The 23,860-nt window shown below is 41.7% G+C and overlaps 1 protein-coding gene across 8 annotated transcripts in view; it reads right to left on the reverse strand.

Annotated features, from left to right (window-relative positions):
* Positions 1-23,860, reverse strand: part of LOC8031649 (calcium-activated potassium channel slowpoke) — a 187,180-nt gene that overhangs the window by 40,644 nt on the left and 122,676 nt on the right. For all 8 annotated transcript variants that reach the window (XM_040499761.2, XM_040207174.3, XM_040207170.3 and 5 more), the window contains 11 exons: positions 23,184-23,280; positions 22,198-22,309; positions 20,552-20,703; positions 18,663-18,830; positions 13,486-13,577; positions 9,518-9,628; positions 7,944-8,049; positions 6,647-6,799; positions 3,584-3,739; positions 292-404; positions 49-207 (listed from right to left, as the gene is read on the reverse strand). In XM_040499761.2, coding sequence (XP_040355695.1) covers positions 49-207; positions 292-404; positions 3,584-3,739; positions 6,647-6,799; positions 7,944-8,049; positions 9,518-9,628; positions 13,486-13,577; positions 18,663-18,830; positions 20,552-20,703; positions 22,198-22,309; positions 23,184-23,280 — 1,419 coding nt within the window. The remainder of the gene's footprint in view (positions 1-48; positions 208-291; positions 405-3,583; positions 3,740-6,646; positions 6,800-7,943; positions 8,050-9,517; positions 9,629-13,485; positions 13,578-18,662; positions 18,831-20,551; positions 20,704-22,197; positions 22,310-23,183; positions 23,281-23,860) is intronic.

Below are 23,860 nucleotides of genomic sequence, written 5' to 3' on the forward strand. Positions count from 1 at the left end.
GTAAATTCAGCAGGCAAAGATGATTGGTTTCTGACAGGGCGTACGTACCGCTTGACTTCGTCAGCAGACTGAGCAATAAAGAAACCCTGAGTGTTGAGAGTTATTTTAATTTTTTTCTTGGGATTAATGGCAATTTTGGAGTCAGCTCCTTCCTCGACAGCCACTTCAATGGCCAGGAGTAGAAGTTTCAACTTTACAAAACAAAGCCTGAAAAGTGTTCGAGCCACACGTGAAACAGCGCAACGGTGCAACACCACACGCGTGGAAACTTATGAGGATCACTGGTCTTACTCTGCAGCTTGAGGAAAGGTCATGCCTGTAAAAGAGGCGGATAAGCTCTCGGTGTACATCTCCATTCCAGTACCACAGAGGTAATCATTCTGCCATGAGGGCATGTCAGGAGACTGCAACAAAGTAACACAGAATTAGCTTTTCTGTCGCATTTCTCCGCAATGGCTTATAAAAACAGCTGCATGTTTTCATAAGCTGGACATGTTCAACTGGACTGAATGAACTAACTACCCCTAACTACCCTGGGTGAGGAATTAACTAAGGTGCTGGAACTTGACTGGGAACTGTCTACTATATGACATGCAGTTGTTTGTCTTCTCTTTGCATAGCTCGCGCATTTTTTTGTCCCCAAATGTGCCCACGTGCATTTGTTTCCTCCCAACCTCAACCAATGATGACGCAAGCTTGGCTGCGTCGTCATAGCGCATTCTTTACGCATTTTCTATGCTGAACTTTGATTGGCTTGCCCCTCTTTGCACTCTGATGCATAAAAGATGCATTTTAGAACACTTGCTCGCCCTATAGTAGTGCCACAGCTACCAAAAATGGCCAACTGCATGGTGGTGTTACTGTACATGCCATAATAAGCGTTTTTCTGTTAGTGATACATAACCACTTTTTTATTTTTAAAAAAGGTAAAAGGTATTTAGAAACTGTTGTCTAGGTGTAAACAGGATATAGCTCCTACAGTACCCTCTTTCTAAAGCATGCAAATGCACCATTAAAGTAATACAAAAAATGCCATGCTGTTAGTTTTCATACAGACCATTCAAAACCTTCCCTATGACTATTATTCTGCTTCAGCCTTTGGCACTGCCCAATACTACTTCTGGCAACCTTCTATCGCCCGGATAAAGTATTCCACCACAACCAAGTTTCACTAGAACCCTGCCAATGCCACTCACGCTGATTAGCTTTTTGAAGAAGCCAGCCTGTAATGCATATTATAAGCAATATGTACTAATCCTCTTGGCAATAAACAAAATGGAAATGGTCATAGACTGTTGCACAAATGATATGAAGGCCAACACGCTATCAGGTTTCTATTGCACCATAATGGTAATAGCACTTGACCTGCTTGGAAGCAGACCACAGGCGAACTGACAAATGGCAAAGGGACTAAACGAAGTGGTATGAGAAGTTTTAGGCACGGAAAGATGTTTGAATGCGGACAATTCGGTTCATATTTTGGGACTAGGACGTAGTCGTATGTGATCAACTAGGTGCCAAATAGTTTTCAGTCTACTGTGTACTAAATTAAAAAAAAACATTGATAAGCTAATGAACAAGTTGAGTAAGTAGACTGCCTCAAAAAGAAATACAGTAGAACCAATTGTTCATAAATTCACGGCTGATAGGCCCTCCTCGCTCTTACATTCACGAATGCTGGTCCCGTTGAATACCCATAGGAGAATGTCTATTAATTTCCCGTTTGATGCGTTTGCCTTTCTAGCTGGTGTCCAAAAAGTGCCATCCAACATGGTCGGCAGAATGTGTCAGCGATCCAGTCACGGCTTTACTTTGCTCTGCACCCAGTCTTCTTCATCTTTGCTCGTTGAGGCGCACTGTTCTTGCCTGTTCTTTCCCGGGCAGGCACGACCTTGAACTAGCTAGGCTTCAAAAAGGACTGCGGCTTTCACAACCAGCCATTCATCTTTCTGCCCTTCTATCCGGAATGCATGCACACTTCTGATGTGCTTCGTGGCTAGGTTCCCCACCCCGGCTGCGCTACTTTCACTCCACGTCAAGTTAAGAGTTTATCACCGTGCACTGGATCACCGCTGGTGGTGTGCGTGCGGCAAGCTTCACCGCCTAACATAAGCGTGCTAGGAGAAGCTGCTGATTTGGGGCAACATTTATTGAATTGGTCAATATTCTTTGGTTGCTAATAAAAATCGACACCCAATTTAAACAAAATTCTTAAAAAAAGTACACCAATGTCTTAATAAATACGGTGGTTCTCCGAAGTCAAAATCCATGTAACCTAAACTATCCTTGACTACTCTATTGGTCCTTAAAAGTGGTATTGGTTATTAAGGCGAAAGCCTTACTTGTCTCATTGAGCGACAAATCGGAGTAAATGGCCATAAAAATGTGATTGAGTGGCACGTGCCACTCAATCATCTGCTCAAGGACGACCTTTGTCCTTGCAGTTGTCCTAGACCCCTGGGACGACGTCACTTGTCACAGTACATGAAAAACAAGCGGCGTCCGTCGGCATTGTGACTGAAAGATGGCCAAAAAATATGTCATCAAGCGTCATCATACGTTATCAGCATGATGCCACCGCCAGAGCACAGTGTGCAAAAGGTGCGCTTCAGACTTCATCTATGTTCGTTGTGTGCTTTATGTGAAGAACTGTGAGGTGACCGCATCTACATCTATGGCCTCAACATCGGAAGCAGTGTCTACATCTGCAGCAACTTCCACAGGAAAATGTAACCACCCACGCAAATACGGCACAGCCTCCTGAAGTGTCCTCCTCTAGGCGCCGTTCTCAATGTCGTCCTCTTGGCATCATTCTCAATGTCGTCTTTAAAGGCCGACGTACACTTTGCGCTTTCCACTTTTGTTCGCCACCTCCTTTCCTATATATCCTCTCCACGTTTTACCTTGCCCCAACCTGGCTCTCCCTCGCAGCTTAGGAGAGAGGAGCCCTAAGAGGATTATCTTCCCTACAGAAAACCGAGGTTGTACGTCGGCCTTTAAGGTCGTCCAAGAGGTTGTCCTAGAAGTCGTCCTAGACGTCGTTCTTGACATCGTACTAGAGGTCGTCCTACACATTATCCTCTAGATGTTGTCCTCTAGGCGTCATTCTTAACATCGTGCTTAAGGTTGTCCTTTAGGTTGTCCTAGACGTCGTCCGAGAGGTTGTCCTTGATGTCGTCCTAAAGGTCGTCCTAGACGCCGTACTTGGTGTCGATCTCTGGGAAGTCGTTTTCAACACTCCTATATGTCATCCAAAACTTTAATATGTGTAAAAATATTACTTGGAAACATTTCTCCTCCGAGGTGCCATCGCATTTAGGCGCCATTTCGCTCAGCCAATGAAAACAGCACGTGACGTGTCGCAGCCATTTTAACTGCCGTTATGCTGAGGAAGAGAATTTAGGAGCCGCTTTTCGCAGTTACAAACTTCTGGCTACGCTCCATGGAACAGTTAATGCTATTGCATTAAAAAAGTAACTATTTTTTAAATGTAGCATGCTAAATTCATAGACAAAACTCCCTTCGCAACCTAGTATATTTCAGACACGTGTAAAAAGGAGGGCATGATGAAGAGGCAACTGACCGTTTTATAGGACCTCATGGCAAACAGGTTGGCCATCATGGTCGAAAAACCTGGAGCCAGGCAGCTTTGTGCAATAAATCCAAGTTTCAGCTCAGATACACAGATCACGTCATCCCCCCGTTTCCAATTCCAACTGGGGATGTTCAGCAGGTAGGCCTAGTATAACAGAAATAAAAAAAATATTCAACAACTGCCAGTAATTCGATGTCAACAGATACAGGGCTTACATTTATGTTAGCACAAGATCTAAAAGGTGTTTTTCAAGAAAGGTAAATAAAATTAACCACAAACTAAAGCAACAAATGATAAAGCCAAATAGTATATGCATACTAGTTGCACCTTGTTTACTGGCTGGCGTGCTTAATGACAGGATACACAGCGAAATATTAGAGTCCAACTATGCTCATTTTCTCCGTCAGAGTTAAGGCAAAACTGAGGCAACGTCAAAAGCGCCACGCCGATGATAAAGGAAGGTGGTCACAATGGTGACAACCTGCTTGGGAGCATCACTGTGGTACCTACCCACCTGTCTGAATATATTGCCCCTGCACTCTCAATAAACTACAATGACTCGGCACTGGCATCTGCAATGACACCTGGTTGCTTATTCGAGTATGCAGTTATTATGCACTGTAGCACTGCTCTGTTGTCACAAATGACCTGAAGACGTCCCACTGAAGCTTCAGAAGAGTCCACTATATTCCGTTCACCCTGAGACTAAAAGCTCCGCCTACAGCGCGAGCTCACTGGCTTCTGCAGTGCTTTGGTTGCGAGTGCCTGAGTGTTCACACTCGTGTTAGCAAGGGCAGAAAGTTTGCAACGAGGTGGTGCTTCTCGTCTCAGTGTAAGGGCAAGTGGAGTATGGGTGCGATCTGTTAACTGTCTACCTCATTTTAAACAACCAGTACCAGCAAAAAAACATAAATTAACAATTTAGGATTTTCCAGGTTTAAGATTTTGTTACATGCAAATAGTTGATTTTTAGTTCACAACAAAATCGAAGCGAATAGGGGTTTTGGTAGTATTTTCGAATTGAATAGTGAATAGTTTCTCCAAGCCTCTCACTACCATTGCACCATGCTAAAACGAAAACCCAGCTAAACTCGTGAAGGCTGCTCTGAAGCTTCAACTCATCCAACTATACATTAATTTTAACCTAGCATAATATCCTGAGAGATAGCCCACCTAAAATCGAAAGTGAATCGGGTGAAAATAAAGAGTAAGCTACACTTCGCTGTGCGATAAAGAAAGTTGAAAAAATGCTACTAGTTCTGCAACTTGTGATAGCAGGGAGGGGTGATGAGCCAAAGACGACTGTCTTTCCCAGTCAGTGATGTTCGCATATCTCCCACCGTTGCTAAGTAACACCATTTCTGCCGAGGTCACCATTGGCCAGGGCCCTGCAATTACTAGAAGTGGGCTACCTTTCGGTGTTTTAAAAGAAATATAGCAAATCAGGCCAAAAATAAGGGTGGGTCATCTTTCGGAGAGGGGCACCTTTCGGGATATTACGGTAACTATATTTACGAACTGTGAACTCATAAGGTATGGCAAGTGAACAATGAATTTGACATTGAATTAAACCTATAGAGATGCCCAGCCATACCTAATTAAGTGGACTGACATATCTTGCTATATGCAAAAATTCTTTCTTCAATATCGAACTTGAAAAAGAAAAAAATATTCACAAATAAAGAGTGCAGGTTGTCAGGGCATCTCTGCCTAACATATACTCTTGCATCACAGCCAAAGATTAATTTTAAAAATTCTACCGTAATGATATGCACATTCCTAGAGTTCCCGTTCCTTTTCAAATACACCAGGCACACGCATGCACCATCCTGCTTTGAAACTCTGCTTTTCTCCCAAGCACGCAATTGCGATATTCACACTTTTTCGAGGTTTGATCGTGGCAGGTTACCCCGTTCAGTGTGCTTCTTTCCTAGCACCGGCGCACTGCAGAGAAGCAACACCCGCAGAGCTCGCTTCCGCTGTTTTTTTTTTTGTTTTTTTTTAACGGAGTGCACCCCCCCTCGGTAAGAAGGGTGCTCAACGGGACTAACCCGCCACAATAAACACTTAGAAAAACATGAATACAGCAGTTCATCCCGAAGCAAATATCGAATAGTGTATAATTCAGACCTACCATTCGAAACTTCAAATATTCGCACAACACTATTTAGATAAACAAGATTGGTGTTTTTGATGTGAATTTAGTTCACTTTAGTTTATATTTAAGCAAAATAAAGGCAATACGTTCGGTATCACTTCAAAATCTGATGCAAATTGCTTATACTTCGCAGCGCACAACAGACAACACACCATCAAACCAGATACACACAAAGAAACAACACTCACGCAGCGCTGACTGTCAACTCTCGGATATATTAATCTTCGTTCTTATCTTTCACCCTTACGCACTAAAAAAGAACTAAATGTTAACCAAGGAAGAACAGCGAAAGAAAAATAAAAATAAAAAGAAAGGGGAAAGATTAATATAGGAAAGAAAGATGGAAAGAAATGGAAGAAAATAAGATCTAGTCCTACTACAGTAAAATTACTGAGGAGGTTTTCCTAAATAATATAACTCTTTTCTTGATAAGCTAATCGACGGGGTACTAACGCATACTCCGTCTAGCAGGTCTATGCTAGTTATATTATTTAGGAAAACCTCCTCAGTAATTTTACTGTAGTAGGACTAGATCTTATTTTCTTCCATTTCTTTCCATCTTTCTTTCCTATATTAATCTTTCCCCTTTCTTTTTATTTTTATTTTTCTTTCGCTGTTCTTCCTTGGTTAACATTTAGTTCTTTTTTAGTGCGTAAGGGTGAAAGATAAGAACGAAGATTAATATATCCGAGAGTTGACAGTCAGCGCTGCGTGAGTGTTGTTTCTTTGTGTGTATCTGGTTTGATGGTGTGTTGTCTGTTGTGCGCTGCGAAGTATTAGCATGTTTAACCAACTCGCCCAAGCTGAAGTATTGAGCAAATTGCTTTTTTTTACTTCTAAAATCAGACTAGCTTTAGGTTTTGTTATCAAAACGTAAAAAGGTAAATTCTCACCTTGTTGTGATACTGCATGAGCTGGATTATCACCCTGATGTCATCAGAGTAATTCTTAATGGAGATGACTCTCATAATGTTAGCAGCATCTTCAGCATCCGGGTCCTGGCAGTACTTGTTTGCCAGCACCAAACATGCATCTGCCTCATGGACCTGGAACGCAATACAGTGTTATAGTACAAAAAAAAAGAGACCTGTGGTTCATATGTTGCACTGAAAATTAACCTTGGGGTTGACTAGTTCATGGTCAAATTAAGGTGCAACCAAAAACGTGCTAGTTTAAATGGAATACAGTATGCCTTCCCATCCAACTATACCAGCTGCAGCTTTAGGATAGATGGACCAGCCCCACCCACAAAGCTTTTTGCTTGCCGGGATTGGTGGTTTCCACCTCCCCACCCGCCTTTTCTCCACCAGCGTTCTCTAAGCTAAAGTGGAAAGAGTAAAACGCTTTCTGGGAGAAGATTGCCCTGCTGTTCTTAACCTGCAACAGACATTAGCTATCATGACGACAGACAGACCACAGCATAGGATCTATCCTCGTAACTGTACTCACCCATAAAATAATGTCATAAGATGTGGTACACCTATTTCTGCACCTGGAACTACTAGTCCACAGGACCACAGACAATACATGCTACAGCTATTTATGTAACTGTATATGATGATATAAAGACCAGTATTCTAATAGTAAAAATAAAGACAGCACAAACAAACGAGTGAGGAGTAAACAAAGTGGACAGATAAAACGCTGTTCATGTAGCTCCATCACTTAAAACTAAATCAAGCTTCGACCTTACTACAGTATACCTATGCTTCCAAATGTCTGAAGTCCATATGATGCCAAATATAAAATGTATAATGTAAGCATATTGATGTTTTTGTGATGCAATTTTGATTTGAGAGCTATGTGGTCGTGCATGCTTGATTGTGTGTTAAACAGTTTTTTTTTTTTTTAACATTATCGTAAATTTTGTGTTCAGTTAAACTCTTGTGGATGTAGCCAAAACCTTGGCCCAATATGTATATTTTGTTTTCGATCGTATTAAGTGTTAAAACTCCACCCTGTATCGGTTCTTCTGGGCTAACAGTAACAATAAACAAACAATCAAAACAATAATACCTATCACGAAACTTGAAAAAATAAATTCATGATGATGATTATGTACGCATCGAACCTCTCCTTGGATTAAAAGTGAATCAACTTTATAGTTGGCCTAGAAACTTACTATGCAATAATTAAACAGGTAAACTGTAAAGGTGCTTGTACTCGGAAGGTACCTAAGAGCATCATTACCTTGACTCTCTGCAAGTCAATAGGATTCATGACACTGCCTTGAAAGAACTCCACCGTAGTAAAATGCCTCTTTATTAAGCCTTCCAGCTCAAGGTCTGGGGGCTTTCTGTAAGACGACATCATGAGAACATCACTTAGTGCACTGTATCATTCACATCAAAAAAGAAACTATAAGATAATAATAAAATATTTGAGTGAACCTCAGTTTAGTTGGATCATTTTCAGTATGCTAACTACAATTAGGCTTTCAGAATTTTTTTCGTGTTACAAATCTCCAATAATAGTTATCATCAAAGCCTCGTAAAGAATATTATGTAATCAATAATGTCAGAAACACTTAGGAACAATATGGGATAAAAAAAACATTCCAGGAAAATTACAAAAAGGTAAAATAGCACTAAGATGCCTGGAGCCGAATAATCTTTCGACTAAAGTTTCATTGATGTGTATTTAATTTATTTCTATTTGTTTCTCTTTAAACCATTATATTTGCAGGAAGATGAAGTAATAAGTTTAATATGGTTCTATTTCATACATTCCTGCCAAGTTACAAGAAAAATAAAAGAAATAGTCAGTTCTTTAAAAAATGGAAGATGTTTACAAATCTCTGTAATGCGAAACTAGAGTGCAGCTCTTGAGGAGGAGGAGAGGAGGGTATGGAGGAGAGGGCCCCTCCTCCTCCTGCTCCTACTTCCCTCCTTGTACTCTTTTTCTTTCCTCCTCCTCTCCTCCTGCCGCTGAATTTATTCATGGTGAGGTGACACCAAGTCGTGATGTCATTTCCTCAGCTAAATTTAGCGGGGAAACTGAATTGGTGTTGAGGTCGCGCGACATCAATTTTCCCGCTAAATTTAGCTGGGAAATATCGCCGCCAACTTTAGCGGGAAAATTTTCTGCTAAACTTAGCGGAAACATTTTCCCACTAAATTTAGCGAGAAACTTTTCCGCTAAATTTAGCAGGAAAATTTCCCTGCTAACTTTAACGGGAAAATTTCCCCGCTGACTTTGGTGGAGAAACGTCCCATAATGCAACACGCGCGGTTACGTTGACGCCGACGGTGCCGCCACTCTACTCGCAAACGGGCGCCTAAGAGCTGCGCACTAAAACAACCAATCAAAACTCTATTTCTTAACATAAACAAGTCATTGACATAAAGATACAGCACATTTCTGCTACAACAATTCGAAGGATTAGCAAAAGTTTTGTGAGCTATTATGAATGTGAATTCACGAGCAAGGCTGTTTATGCTGCCCAGGCAAAAATCAGTCCACTTCCAGCTGGATTATGAAACTGGAAATGAGGCGGTCCAGCTGGATTCCAGCTGTACCCAGCTGGAACCCAGCTGTACCCAGCTGGAACCCAGCTGGAACTGGAAATGAGGCAGTCCAGCTGGATTCCAGCTGTACCCAGCTGGAACCCAGCTGGGTCCAGCTGGAATCCAGCTGGACCACCTCATTTCCAGTTCCATAATCCAGCTGGAAGTGGACTGATTTTCGCCTGGGTGGCTACGATGCAAACCACAGGATGTTGCACACTGAAATTTCACTGTAACACAGCTTTGAATCAGACTTACCTGTGTAAAAAAACTACTTCTACGTCAACATCTTCCCTATCCTCATGGAGGAAATCTTTGAGGAAGTGAGACACAGATTCGTATGTAATGTGCCCACAGACGACAATGTGCCTGGAAACAAGAGAAATAAAGCAACTGAAATTCTATGATCGAAGCACCTAAGAATCTACATCTTTTTTTCTCCTTTGTTTTAACTCCTGTTATGTTTTTTTTCAGGATGAGCTAGTCATTCAATGACATGTATTAGCACGTGCCACAATAATATAAAAAAGGAAAAATTGTGTGACATTTGAAGAACTAAATAATATATCCATATTTCTATTTTATTACTACTAAAACTCTTTGTGTTCAACACTTGAATTATTATTACCGAGACAAAATAGAAAAACATATTTCACCAATGGAGAAGTGTCTAGTAAGTCATGCGAGGTTAATTTGTTTTTGTATACTTCTGAAACAAAGATTGATTTGATGCTCATTACCTTGTAGTAAAATTTAAGAATTTGTCACACTTACAGGACAGACAATTCAAGCTCACACAAAACATGGCAGAGCCTCCGAGGTCATTATTCGCTCAGAAATAACATTGAGACATAAGATACAAACTACTTCTAAGTCATGATAGCAATGGACACACTGCACAGCAAAGAGGCAAAGCACATTTCATGCAATGCTGCTCTTGCCTTTGACAGTGATTTCTACAAGAAAATGTGTCATGCAACACATAAATCATGCAACAAGCAGCGACTAAGGAGGAAAAAAAAGGCCAGGAAGGGAAACACGGATTAAAGAGTATGAAAAGGGAGGACTGTAGTGACAAAATGCTGAGAATATGTAAGACAAGGCTTCAAAACTAGTCATGTCAATTGTCAGGGTAGTGACACAAACAGTACGAGCAAATGCGCTTACAATATTTTCATCAATATAGTATCAACCTTTCAGATACTCAGGAAAAACCCAGGAGGTTTCTGATTGAATCTAGCAAATATTCAGCAGCGTGTTGTCTGGTAAAGAATTGAATGTGAAGAATAAAAGGTATCTCTCCATCCTTAAAGTCAGCAAGTACTTCAATCACAAACCATTAAATTTTAGAACAGCTAAAAGAAACATATCATTACTTCACTAACAATAGAGTGAATTGAATCACTTGTAATATCAAGTGGCCTTTGTTTTCGCTTCATTTTTGTTGCCTGCATGGTTCACTTACGCAAGTATAAGCTCCTCCACTCTGCCTAATGATACCCAATAGGCGATAGTAAATGAAGGCTGCCGAAGCGAGAGTACAGGTAACAAATCAACAAGCAGATCCCAGAAAATATGTTCGTCCTCAATCATAATGCAGGGGAAGTCGGTCATTCATGTTCAGATGTTAGACATGGAAACAACGTAAGCGCTGCGGGCTTCAACGAGAGTCGAGAAATCCCGCCAGCATGCACAGTTCGGAGCAATCCAACAGTTTCCTTTTCGCCTACATGGCTGGCGCGAGATTTGCCACCCAGACAAACGAGGGGAGCAAGGAGATCATAGAAAAATGGTGCTGTGTCCATGCAGGAAGAAAGAGGTCTAGGTAGGAGACAGAAAGAAGGGAGGAGAAAAAGAGAGAAAAAAAAACGAGGAGACTACAAAGTTCGTTAGAAAGAGGAACTACATCTCTACCAGTGCCACAAAGTTCACGTTACCTTCGTCCTCTTTCTGACTTGAATGTTCCACCATACTTTGGCCTTGAACCAATTAGGTCTATGATCTCCGGTATACAGCTAGCGAACACGGCCTAGCGCGACAGCCGGACAGTGAGAGAAAGAGAGAAAGAGAAAGAGAGAGAGAGACAGGGAAGAGAAAGAGACAGCAATAGGTCATCCAGCATCAGGCCCCAGCTGCCCATCACGGCAACGTACAGTGGCACAGCACGAGCCCAAGACTCAAATATTCACTCCTCCTGCGTTCCTGTCCTGCTCTCGACAGCCCTGCCAATGCGGCAGCTTGGCCAAAAGGGGTCAATCCAAGAAGCCCCCCGGCAACTGTGTTGGTGTGTCTGTGCTTATGTGGAAGTCTACAGTGCAAACTGTTTGGGGAGGCATTTGCCACCTTAAAGATAGTGCAATAGGCTTGGCAAATAATGCGAGCCAATGTGTATCACCGAATGACCAGCCTTTGTTAGCTTGTCAACATCTCTTGAAAGCTATCAAACTCCCAAAACTGTCAGGAAAGTTTCGCTTAAGCAAAAAATGCTTATACATTATTCTTTGGTCAGGCAGTGGATGATTTAATGTCTTTGTGTCTCTTTCAAATCAGACTAGATCCACATGTTACCTGCTATTATAGCAGCATGTTTTCCTAATTTCAATTACAGAAATGTGATACAAACTGCATGACAGCTGATGAATGAATTTACTGCTTGGTAGGAAAATGTAATGGGCTCCACCAGTGTGCACTGTAGCTGATCTGACATATCGTGAAGGAATGCTGGAGGTAGAAAGTAAGGTGGGGGAAAAAAAAGAAAGGAAGGAGAGATGAATGAACCCTGCCAGTGCAGACACTCGCGTATAGCTGCATGCCGCGTCACCAACCACGTTGCGTTCCAGCCAAAAACTATGAGCCGTCAAAAAATCTCTTGGAACATGTCACCTAACCTTTCCTCCAACAGCAGAGTGGGCACTTGGTTTCCCTTCCTTACTCCGTAGACTTTAAAAACTAACTATGTTCGAATACATTGAATTATCTAATTATAATTACATTAATATCTACAGAAATAGACCCGCCCTCCCCTTCCCCCTTAAGAAAACGGAAGAAAAAGCTACAATCCTTAAATCATTTTGTGACTTCCTTCAACCAGCCAGTATAGCGTGCTCGCGCCACTCCTTTCCCAACGGAACAGTAATGCACGCACAAAAAGAGCGCTCCTCCAATGGGAGACAATACACATCTGCTCTTCCAGCAAGAAAACAGATACCTCTCTATTTGTGTAAAAAAAAACTCGGTTACAAAATAACTTGGAATATCGAAAAACATCTTCTTAATTAAAGTTCCCTTCCTAATCTCTGCCTCAGTTTTTCAAGTGCTAATTTTTACGCATTCCTAAAGGAAAAGAATCATTCTTAAAATTGTCATGAAAAATGTGGGCTACTTTTCCAGCATGAACAATCTTTGGGGGAAACTTCTCCCACCTCTTTCCACTTCAGCAGAGCGAACGCTGGAGAGGAGGCGACTTCTCCAACGTTTGCACTCATAAAGTGTAAAGAGGTGGGAGGAGCTTCCCCTGAACTCCTAACCTAACACCGACTACAGGCAACATTTACCTGCATCTTGGTGATTTTGACTTTGTACCACAGCTCAAGATTGTACTCACTTTTAAGCTTGCTCAGTTATATGGTAACCGAAGACATTCACCTCCTAAAGTTCCCGTTGCCTGCCGTGCCTACCAAAAAAAATATCTGTCCATAGTCCCACAGCAGTTCCCCAGCTCCAACGCATTGCGAGGCACTTTGACCTGTCCGACTCGTGACTTGAAGTTCCAGAGCCCCGCTGCTATGCCCCCAGGAACAGAGAAAGCATTCGTCAGCTGCTCGGCCACAGAAGCGTTGGGACCAGCGAAGCCGCACGAACCCCTCTCCCTATTGCAGGGACAACGCAGGGGTGGGGGAGGACCCCGGAAGAGCGTGCCACACAGCCCAGGAGTGCAGAGTGACAACACGAGAGGCGGCTCACAACGACGAACGACGCCCTGGCCAGCAACCACTAAGCCGTGCAGGGTACAAGAGGGCATGCAAGAGAGAAGGCACAATACTGACGGCGCACCACGACGCACCACGACGGCGAAGACGACGACGACGTGGGGACGACGGCCAAAACAAAAAGATAAGGTAGAAAGAACCAAGGAAGACGAAGGAAAAAAGATGGACGACCACGCCACGTCACGTCTCAACGGCAAACTTTTTTTTTTTTGTGGAACGTTACCCACGGCGTCATACCTTTTCCCATGCTCCCGCCTGTACTCGCCGCCATATTTGGGTCTAGTGCCTATCAACTCTAGAATCTCGGGAATGCAACTGGCAAACACGGCCTACGGAAATAAAGAGAAAACACAGGAAAAACAAACGAACAGGCGGAGTGTGTTACGGATTGTCGTCACCGCAGCCAGTGTGCGGATATGCTGCCTCGTGCAAAACTTGGCTTTGTCACTCCCCTACACTGACAGTTATGGAATCTGCAATGAGTACTTGTGCACACCCCAGGGCTGGGCAGTATTGCAATAAAGATGTATCAGGATAGTAGTTTAGACATACTTTCGAGTATCTGTATCTCTGTATCAATACATATTTGAAAAACATATTCATACATCAGTAGTGAGATACATTTACAATGAATCGCTTGCATCGCAATACATTGCCAGACTAAGGTATCTCATTACATTTGTTGCCCTTTTTAAAATAAATATAAAATATAAAAACATCTGTTTGGTGCAAGTTGCTTCAGAATTTATAATATGAACCTGCCCTATAACATGATCCATCTCAGTCACGAACATTAAAAAAAAGCTGTGGTTTAAAGAAGGCGACCAGCAAGAAAAACAAAATCAGCTCCCTCTCACAAAGTCCTCTACTCTTCACAATTTATCAAAGCGAACACTAAAAGAGTTGAGTGAAGAAAAAAGTTTTGCCCTGTTGTCCAATCGCCCCCCACTATGGTTGACTCAGAAGCATATAAGAAAACAGTTTGAGATGTTCCCTCATGGCAAAACAGGGTTCATTTTGGGCAGACGCCTTTTGTCAAGCACAGTACGCAGTATTTACCGTTCTGTAACCATCTAGTTTAACAGGGGTGACATGTCTTTTTTAGCGACATTAATTATAAATTCAAAGTTCGAGGTAAGGGGCAGTGCGTAAAATGGCACAAAAAGAGGTGCACAAGCATAAATTATCATTCGCATTTGGCACAAACTACACCTTCCCCAAGTAGCACCACTCGGGAACAAATGTATTTCTGTAAGTATCTGTATTTGTATTCTGGAATACTTTTTCACCGTTTTTGCAGAATTATCTCAGAAATATTCTGTTGCAAAAAAAAAAAAAATGTACCTCAGTATCTGTATTTTGGGTCTTAAAACACATGTATCTCAGAATTTGTATTCCCGAATACTTTTTGGAGTATCTCTGCCCAGCCCTGGCGCACCCCAAATGCATATTTCATCTATGAAACATTTGATGATGACTTAATTAAAAAAAAAAAAAAAACAATGTAAAAGGAATTATTATATTTTTTTTTTTAGATTAATCCAGATAGTTCAATAACCATGTTTCCTGGACTAATACCAGAGGCATGAAAACACAGACTGAAAATTCATCATATGTTTTGTTGACTTGGTACCACATTTTTTGTACTATGTGATCCTCACCCCCTGATTCATATAGTTTGCATTTGGTGCACGCTCCTTATGTAAACAATTCTCATATACAATACACAATAAAAATGCCTGCTCGATTTACATACAACAACGCTGCGTCTAAAGGTACGTCGGACGTATTCGGATCCCAGAGTCTGAAAATATGCCGGACGTACCCGGGACCCGGAGTCTGTGGGCATAGCCGCGATTCGCATTTAGGGTGCTTGTGGCACCAAGTGGTATGCCGCATGCGTCGCTGACCCCGAGCTCAATGGACTCAACCGGCTCCGCTGTAGAGTTTTGACAGCAATGTTCAAAAGAGAGTACGAATTTGATGAGACATAAAACGTTGTGTGCCGTTTCCGGGCATTTTCTCCTCTGGCGGTCTAAGTTTTGTTTCGTTTTGTGAGTTTCGAGAAAAATGTTCAAGAGAGATTACAAAACTCACGAAACATGAGCATTTGTGTGCCGTTTCCGTTCGTTTCTTTCACTGGCAGTCGAAGTTTCGTTTCGTACAGACGTGCAAAGCATGCAGTGTGTGAAAAAGGATTGGCGGATTACGGCTCCTGCCTACTGATTTTTGCACTTGTATGATGCAACATTCTTTTACGTGCATCTGCTGACGTAAAAAAACTGACAAGGAGCGAGCACTGACAACCAGCTTTCGGTTCTTTCCCCATTAATAACCCTGGAAATGCAAAACCGGTGCTGTACTAATTCTACAAACTAGAAACTAGTCATCTCAGCTTCTAGTGCATTCTACCACTAGCAAGGAGGACTGCTTTGACGTCATGTGAAAGCCATGTACACCAGGCTAGACTACCCTATTGTAGGTCTGCTACACGTAGAATAATAATTTCCCACGGGAGTATTCACTGATCTCTATGACAATTGCTGGATCGCGCTTCCCCACTTCGTCGCTGCAGAGCGAGTGAAGCCACCAAACGGCCATCATGCTCGTAGGCAGATTTCGGTTTTGCTAGCGTTGCAGAGGCTGGCGGCAGTGTGCTGAAGACACAATTTCTACTCGTTCGTCTTCATTCACCGAAGAAGTTTTTTAAGACCCTGTGTAAGCGCTGAGACTTGCCGTTAAGAACACTTGGAAATTTTTACGAAAGCGCAGTGCTGCAGGAAAAAGGCACAACTCGTTGAAAACAAGTTTCGCAAGTCTCGCAGTGTCATCAAAGCTTCCTTGGCACGCAGAAGTGCTGCGTCTTTGTGGTTTTGCACGCTTGAATACCGATCAAGAATCGACGCCGGGTGGATATGTTTTGCGAGTGCAATGTCCGTGAAGCCGTATGTGCCTCTGGAGCAGCGTTTTACTTTACTCTGACGACTGCATTTGTAAATTGCGGCTCTCGCAGTCAAGAAATGAGCTTGATCCAGTGTCCAGTGGCGAAGGAAGAGGGAGGGAATGAAATCGTTTGACGGTTTACAGAAACTTGTGAACACAGCTCCTCATCACTGATCAATGGTCTGGCTCATTACCAACAATTGCACGTGACACCAAGTTTGAGCGCGGCTCGCCTATTTGTGATTGGTCAACCGATTGCACACGACCATATGGGCAGCGCCTCAAAGATTTCCAATCTCGCCATCTTGTACTTTTGCCTTCGAAAACCTCCACAGCATTGCTCTATTTGTGCTGCCATGTGATCCATTAGAGTAGATTGGAACATATCCATGGTTAATAGTGCATAAGAGCAGCTGTACAGATTGCTTTCCTCCCTTTATTGATAAAAAATTGCCGGAAGAGCTAAGCGATTCAGAACTCCACGGCCAATATATAATGCAAACACACCTACGCGTGACACACCTTCAAAACTTTGCCGTGACGTCAAAATCCAAGCATGTGAACGCGCAGAGACGCAGCATTTAGGCGTGCCAAGGGAGCTTTGATGATGCCGCAAGACCGGCGAAACTTGCTTTCTACGAGTTCTGCTTTTTTCCTGCGGCAGTGCGCTTTTGTAAAATTTGCCGCGTGTTCTCAACGGCAAGTCTTAACGCTTACACAGGGTCTAAAAAAGCTTTTTTGACGAATGGTGATGAACGAGTGGAAAATGTGTCTTCAGCATGCTGCCGCCAGCCTCTGCAACGCTAGCAAAGCCGCAGTTTGTCTACGAGCAAGATGGCCGTTCGGTGGCTCCGCTCGCGGGAGCAGGAAGCGCGATCCAGCAATTGTCATAGAGATTGGTGGGAGTATTGGTCACACGTGCGAAGCACATGCACCCTCTTTGTGAACGCAACACTTTTTGTTGTGGGCGATGATGATGATGGCTTGCGGCTACTTGAACTGGATTGGAATGGATTGATTTGTAACACGCTTGAGTTGATTGAAGCTTAATTTTTTCATCCTAGTCGTAAATGCAAGTACAAGAAAACACGACTCGTGAGCGTGGAGCGGGTGCATTCGACGGACCAATGGCCGTTCACCAACTACGTCCGACGTATCTTTAGACTCTGAGATCCGGATATGTCCGACGTATCTTTAGACTCCGGGTTCCGGGTACGTATGACGTATCTTTAGACTCTGAGATCGGGATATGTCCAACATATGTTTAGACACAGCGATACAACAAAGCTCGCATCATACAGGGATCACAGTCAACATAATCAGATGTTCAAGCAATTCGTCACGTCTTGTCATAATGAGCAATCTCAAAAAATAAATCCTTGTATAGTCCACACCTGTAGACAGTCTGCATTGCATAAAATTTTAGCTTTTAAACATGTATAGTCCACTGACTATGGTCGGGAAAAAAAGAGAATCCAGCAGCAGCTTTTTGTGTTGGGTGTACAATATCAAAACGTTTTGTATTTTACAATTGCTATCATTCGTAAAAATACATTTTTTTTTTTTTTACATTAAGTAAGTTCCATACAACAGCATTAGAGCAGATCGAAAAATGTCTCCGAACAAAGAACAGGATAAAATGAAAAGAGCTAAATGCTGTTTCTACACATAGTGTGAAGCAGATCCCATAATTCTAGAAAAATGTGCACCATCTGATCCACAAGGTTTGTGCAAATGACCCAGCAGGCCTATCAAAGTTGTTGAGCCTCAGTACAAAACTAGCTACGAAAAGTACTTAAGCAATTAAGAGCTTAATCAAGTATACTTTTTATGAAGACAGAGAAAGACAGGAGCAAGGAGAGTAAATACTTGTTTTAAAAAAGTGGCTTACAGGCACTGTCAATTTTGGGCTTACGATCCCTGCAATAAACACCTAAATTTCTATGGCCCCTGCACAAACTATAAGAGTAATGTAGGATGCAACAGTAGTGAAGAGGTGAGTTGAGAGAATGTGATAAATTTAATAAATTGATGTAATGGCTAAACTTCGTCAAAACAAAGTCTCCAGCGGAAATCAGTAATCCCTTCAAAGTGCACGTGAACTGCTTCTCAAGATGGATAGCTAATAACGCTAAAATTAAACGGGACAGTGTTTGTAACTGTTTTAGATCAGGTAACACTTTACTTAATTTCCGCACACTCAGTAGATACAGAACTGAATATTTAGACAGGTTATACTTATATAGTAATTTACATTGTGCATTAGCTAGACTGCATGCATTATACTCGATCAGAAAATTGTACAGAGCCTGCAGTGAAACTCAATCAAAAAGCCAGGAAGGGCTGTTTAGCTGACATATCTTCATAATTAAAAATTTCAGGGGAAAACGACATACATGTTTGTAACACACACATAAGACTATGCTAGTGAAGCATGATATAGTAAAGTAAAATCAGGACATTGAACTCACCAAGCCAACAAGTATAAACAGTACTATGAAGACTTGCCCCAGTGTTGTCTGACAGTATACGTCACCATAACCCACTGTGGACATCGTCACAATCAAGTAGTAAACGCATTCCCAGTACGTCAGCTTGCGTGCATTTGCAAAGTCCAGGGGGTCGCCAGAATTCTCCAACTGTAAGAAATACACAGGCAATGAACCCAAGTTAAGTTCTCAACTTTTCAAAACCAAAAGAATAAAAAAATAACAATAATATTTTTTTAGGATGTGTATTTCTAAATTTCCCACATTCATTTTTTGTATTGAAGGTAACGCTTGCATTGTCCAATAAAATGAGTCCACAAAATGCAATGGCAAAAGAGATTGAGGAATGACATTTGTCCAGTCTCCTTTTTGGGCCCTCTCCCCCCTTTCAGCGTTTGTTCGTGACAACTGTCCAATAGTTGCCTTCAGCACCTCTTTACCAAATCTACTTTTTGAAGACAATGGGTTACAATATCTTAAACACAGTGCAAGGCAAAAAATTTCTTATGGATTACACATCTGCTCGAGACACTCCTGATGTCACATCCTGATCACCCACTCATGTTTTTTTTTTTTTTTTTAATTCATTTATTCAGTTACAAAAGTACTTGCTTACAGAATTACTCAGCAAATATAAATGCCTTCTACTTTGGGTCCAATTTTAAATCAGCATCAAACTTCTTTAGCTTCTCGTTCCTCGCCCGCCCAAGTAAAAAAATAAGAGAATTCTATGATGTCTTTAATGAACATAAAAGATGGTATAAGAACTAAAATACGACTTGTATACTGTGAATGAGTAGTTCTGGTATGTTTAATGAATAAATAATTTAAATATTTTTCTTTTCTGTTTTAAGAAAGACAATTACTGCCGTGTAACACTTTAAAAGGCTCAATACCACAAAACCAACATAGAAACAAAAATAACATGAGGGGAATGTGGTCTAATATGACACATTAAAAGAGCCTCACTTTGCCAAATGTGATATGAGGGAACAATTAAAAATTGGCATTGCACCGTTCACACATATGCAACCAAGTACGACCGAGAGAGACGAGATTCGTTAAAACTTCTTAAAATTTCTTAGGACGAGAGAGCATACTGGCACGCTGGCGGCATCTATGCGGTGACCCTAGAACTGCATTTCACAAGAGCGAAGGTTTTGCGGGATTTCCGAGGTCAAATGTGCGTAATACCTATAAGAAGGGCTCGTTTATAACGTTGACAAAAGTTTTCCGAGCCAAGAAAGAAAGGATAATGCGCGAGAGAAATAGAAAATATGCTGGACTGCCGAGTTTACATGCTACCCAATAGATGGTGCCAGTGTGTCCTCTCGTAAGAGGTTTTAAGGAACCCAGTTTTAAGAGGTCGCAAGAGTGTAAACGGGTTTTTACCTTCAAAGTCTTATAATGCATGTATTGTTTTGTAGGGAATTAGGGAGGGAATCTGTGTGTCACGTGACATATTGTTTTCCTGCTAAGTTTGGCGGGAAAACTGAAACGTCACGTCAAGTGACATCGATTTCTCCCGCTAAGTTTCGCAGGGAAACTGGGTTGGTGTCCAGGTCACAAGACGTTAATATTCCCTGCTAAATTTAGTGGATAATTGAATCGGTGTGTAGGTCACGTGCCGTCAATTTCCCTAATGTGTATAGGTGAGGCGACGTCAGGCGATGTCACATGATGCCACTTTCCCCACTGAATTTAGCGGAAAGCGCAGGACGAACGGACGGACGGACAGACAGACAATATTTTAGGATTGGGGGTGGGGTGAAAAAGCATTTCATGCTTTAAAATGTAAGACAAAAATCGCAGAACCGTGTCCCGGCCCAGCGGCGGGGGGAAGACGGTCAAGTGGAGGAAGGAAGCCCCACCAGATGGATAATTCCCGCGGCAGTCAGCCAGACGCTGATGACAATGGAGACGAGCTGGGCGAGTCGGATAGAGCTGCTTGTCTTGAGGACGTTCAGGTACTGCAAGATATCTGGCACAGACATCATTCGCAGCGCTCGCAGAAAACGGAGTCCTGTGATATGGAACAAGAGGAGGAAAGATATCAGCCCACAGTAGACACCATTGGAAATAGAAAAATGTGACGGGTCAGGCATAATACATCAAACCGAATCTGTGCAAGCTCGGCTGGTTCAGACTAACTCGCCGAATTTCTGACAAGGTTTGTTCGATCAATAATAAAACCAACAAAATGATCGCACCTTCAAGTTTTTTTTGTGAAGACCAAACCAAAAAGGTCCATGAAATATTGCAGTTCCTTATAATAAATATAAACGGGATTTTATTTTTTAATTTCCATACTTTGAGTTTGTATTTTCACGACATTCAACTTAAAACCTGCAGCCGCCCTAAAGCTATGGACCTGAATTTTACTCAGTCTGCATACCACTAAAACTGGCCCAGAGCGCTTCTGAGAATCCATGTCCAATCGAATCTTGGCACGGCCTTGCTGACAGAATTTTATTAGGTAGCAAACAAGCAACTCTACGTGTCCACATAAAAACAATGGCATTCTGACGACCTAAGCCACCTTCAGTTTTTACTGTTTGCTCGCAAACACATTCGTTGGTGACGCTAAGGAGGATATATATTATATGACATGTCAACGAGAAGAGTTTGCAATTTTTCGACCAACACTTGCATTCACCTCAAAAATCGCAGTGAAAAAAAATACTTGTTCTTCAAGGTTAATTTTCAATTTACTCCTTTACGCGGTAGATTAAGACATTCCCACGTGCATTTAGGATCACTTATTTGTTATTTCATCAAAATATACACGTTTCAAACGCAAAAAAAAAAAAGTTATTTTTTCCCCTCTCACTACCAAATCACGCAACAACCATTTCACGCGGCGTACTATCTATGCGCACGACTCGCTTCTTTCTTGACGCCCAAGAAAGAAAGAAAGGCTTGTAGCGAAGACCAAGTCTGTATAAAGAAAATTTGAGGAAAAAGCAAAAATTTTTTAAAAGCCAGTCAATCAAACAACGCGCCATCACACAAAGCAGACAACGCCACGCACAGTAAACTCCATGGAGCGAATTATGCGACAAACTGACGAACGTCGAATTTTCGCAGCATATTCGCCCCATGGAGTCCAGCGTTAAAAACGCGTGCTAACAACTTTTTTAACGAAATCACTTTCCAGCGTGGCACATAGGCACAGCAAACTTCCAGCCGCGTTGTCTTCCGCAAATCTACTTCACCTCACGAAGGGTTGAATTGCGGAGAAGCCGAACACAAACCCATAGGGGAAGGGGAATTTAATTGTTCACCCCCAAGCTGACAGTGTGGTGGCAGCTACGCGCACGCCGGGCCAATCAACTACCTCCCTTACTGGTCACGTGACCTTACTGGTCAGACTATGAAAGGCGTCTGAGTATGGACGGAAGCGTGACCCACATGACGGGTTTAACGAGCGCGTTGTTTCCAGCCCACTCTCAGCTGGCGGGTAAGCCGAGGATAGCCTGACGCGCCAAAGCCAAAAGAGAGAAAAGAATGCACTCACCGATCCATGTTCGATCCAAGTAGATGGAAACAAAGGACGGCGGAATGGTGAAGTAATCAACAAATGAATATAGCTCCAACATGAACCATAACTTATCGCTGGCCGCAATGAACTGCAAGGGAAAAAAGAAAAAAAAAAAAACAGCACGCTTAATTAGTCTTAATTTGTTTTAAGCAAACAACATTCTACGGCGTGAATTAAAAAAAAAAAAAGAGGTGATAAGGCGGTTGAGCTGTGCGATAAACAAATAATGGTCTGCTAAAAGTTATGGTGCATACAGCAACATAGTACCACCATTCATGCTGGAAAAAGTACCCTTACTGATAAATGACCCTTGCACGCGACCGCAGTTTAAATGACAGTAAAACGATTCTGATCTTCGTAACGTAAAGTCGTAAAATTTCGAAACTTCGACCGACCAGTATCATATAGTTAGTTCGCGTTCAATAAGATCAGGCTTCTTGCACGTCTATAAAACACGTGTTAGGAAAGTCAGATCTTGCTTATCCCCAAGTTCACATCCCTTATACACAACATTAAAAACAGAAACCAATATATCGGGTTTTAGCACGCTCTAAATAAAAATGTGATAAGCTCACATCAAGATATCTATTACGTTGAACAAAAAAAGAAAAAAAAAGAAAAGTAACTCATCTTCAAGCTTTCAGTGAAAAAGTTATTTCGAGCCACAGAAAAAAAAAAAAAAAAGAAAAGAAAACGGAATAAAAAAAAAGTTAATGTGGAAAATTAGTCTTTTTTTTTTTTAAGATTGCATTGGAAAGAGTGCTAATTCCAGGATCAACCTTTACATCCATTAAGCTGTAAACCTGTTAATTAAGCACTGCTGAAGCACTAGGCTGTGTAACGAAATACCGTATTTTTTCAACAATAAACTGGGCACAATAACAACCTCGGCATCGATTGTAAGCTAATAAAGTGCACAAATTCTACGTCGTGATATGTCGAGGTACAAGAGTCATACTTACACGTATAAAAAAATAGACCATGAAGAATATATTGAGAGCTAGATCTATTTGCTGCGTAGTGTTCGTCGACCAAGACTGGCATTTCTCGACTCCGTCTCTGCAACGAACGCCGAGCCAAAAGCGTATTAGCTACTACAACTTGCACAAAAACAGTGAGATAGATATCTTGTATGCAGATGTTAGTTCAAACGAACAGAAGAACAAACATATTTCGACAAAAAAAAAAAAAACGGATTTGATTGAATTTAGGCGCTCGTGTGATAAGTGAAAATTATATCATAACAAGTGAAAATTATATCCTTGGATATATTTTTCATTAAAATGTATTATTCATCTTATCACTTAAACTATCTGTACACAAGTAATTTATGAATTCAACGTTACTGAAAAATACTACGCGCACAAAGTTAGGAAATTATTGTTATGACGTAAGAATATTTAGAAATCGAATTCAGTTCACTGTTCAGTTAAAAAAAAAAAAAACTACCAAGTGTTACATTTGGCACGTCTTGTAACTTGTAAACTAAAACAAAAAAAAAAAAAAGTATACAGCGATATTTTTTTTTCGGTTGCTTAAAGCCAACCCGTTTTCATCGAATCTACAAGATGCCAGAGAAGTTCTCGACGGCTAAGCAACTCGACAAAATCCTGCCCATAGAGGCAGCATTGTAGACACT

The sequence above is a fragment of the Ixodes scapularis genome, unplaced genomic scaffold (genome assembly GCF_016920785.2).
Source record: "Ixodes scapularis isolate PalLabHiFi unplaced genomic scaffold, ASM1692078v2 PGA_scaffold3__209_contigs__length_174095766, whole genome shotgun sequence".
Taxonomy (NCBI): Eukaryota; Metazoa; Arthropoda; class Arachnida; order Ixodida; family Ixodidae; genus Ixodes; species Ixodes scapularis.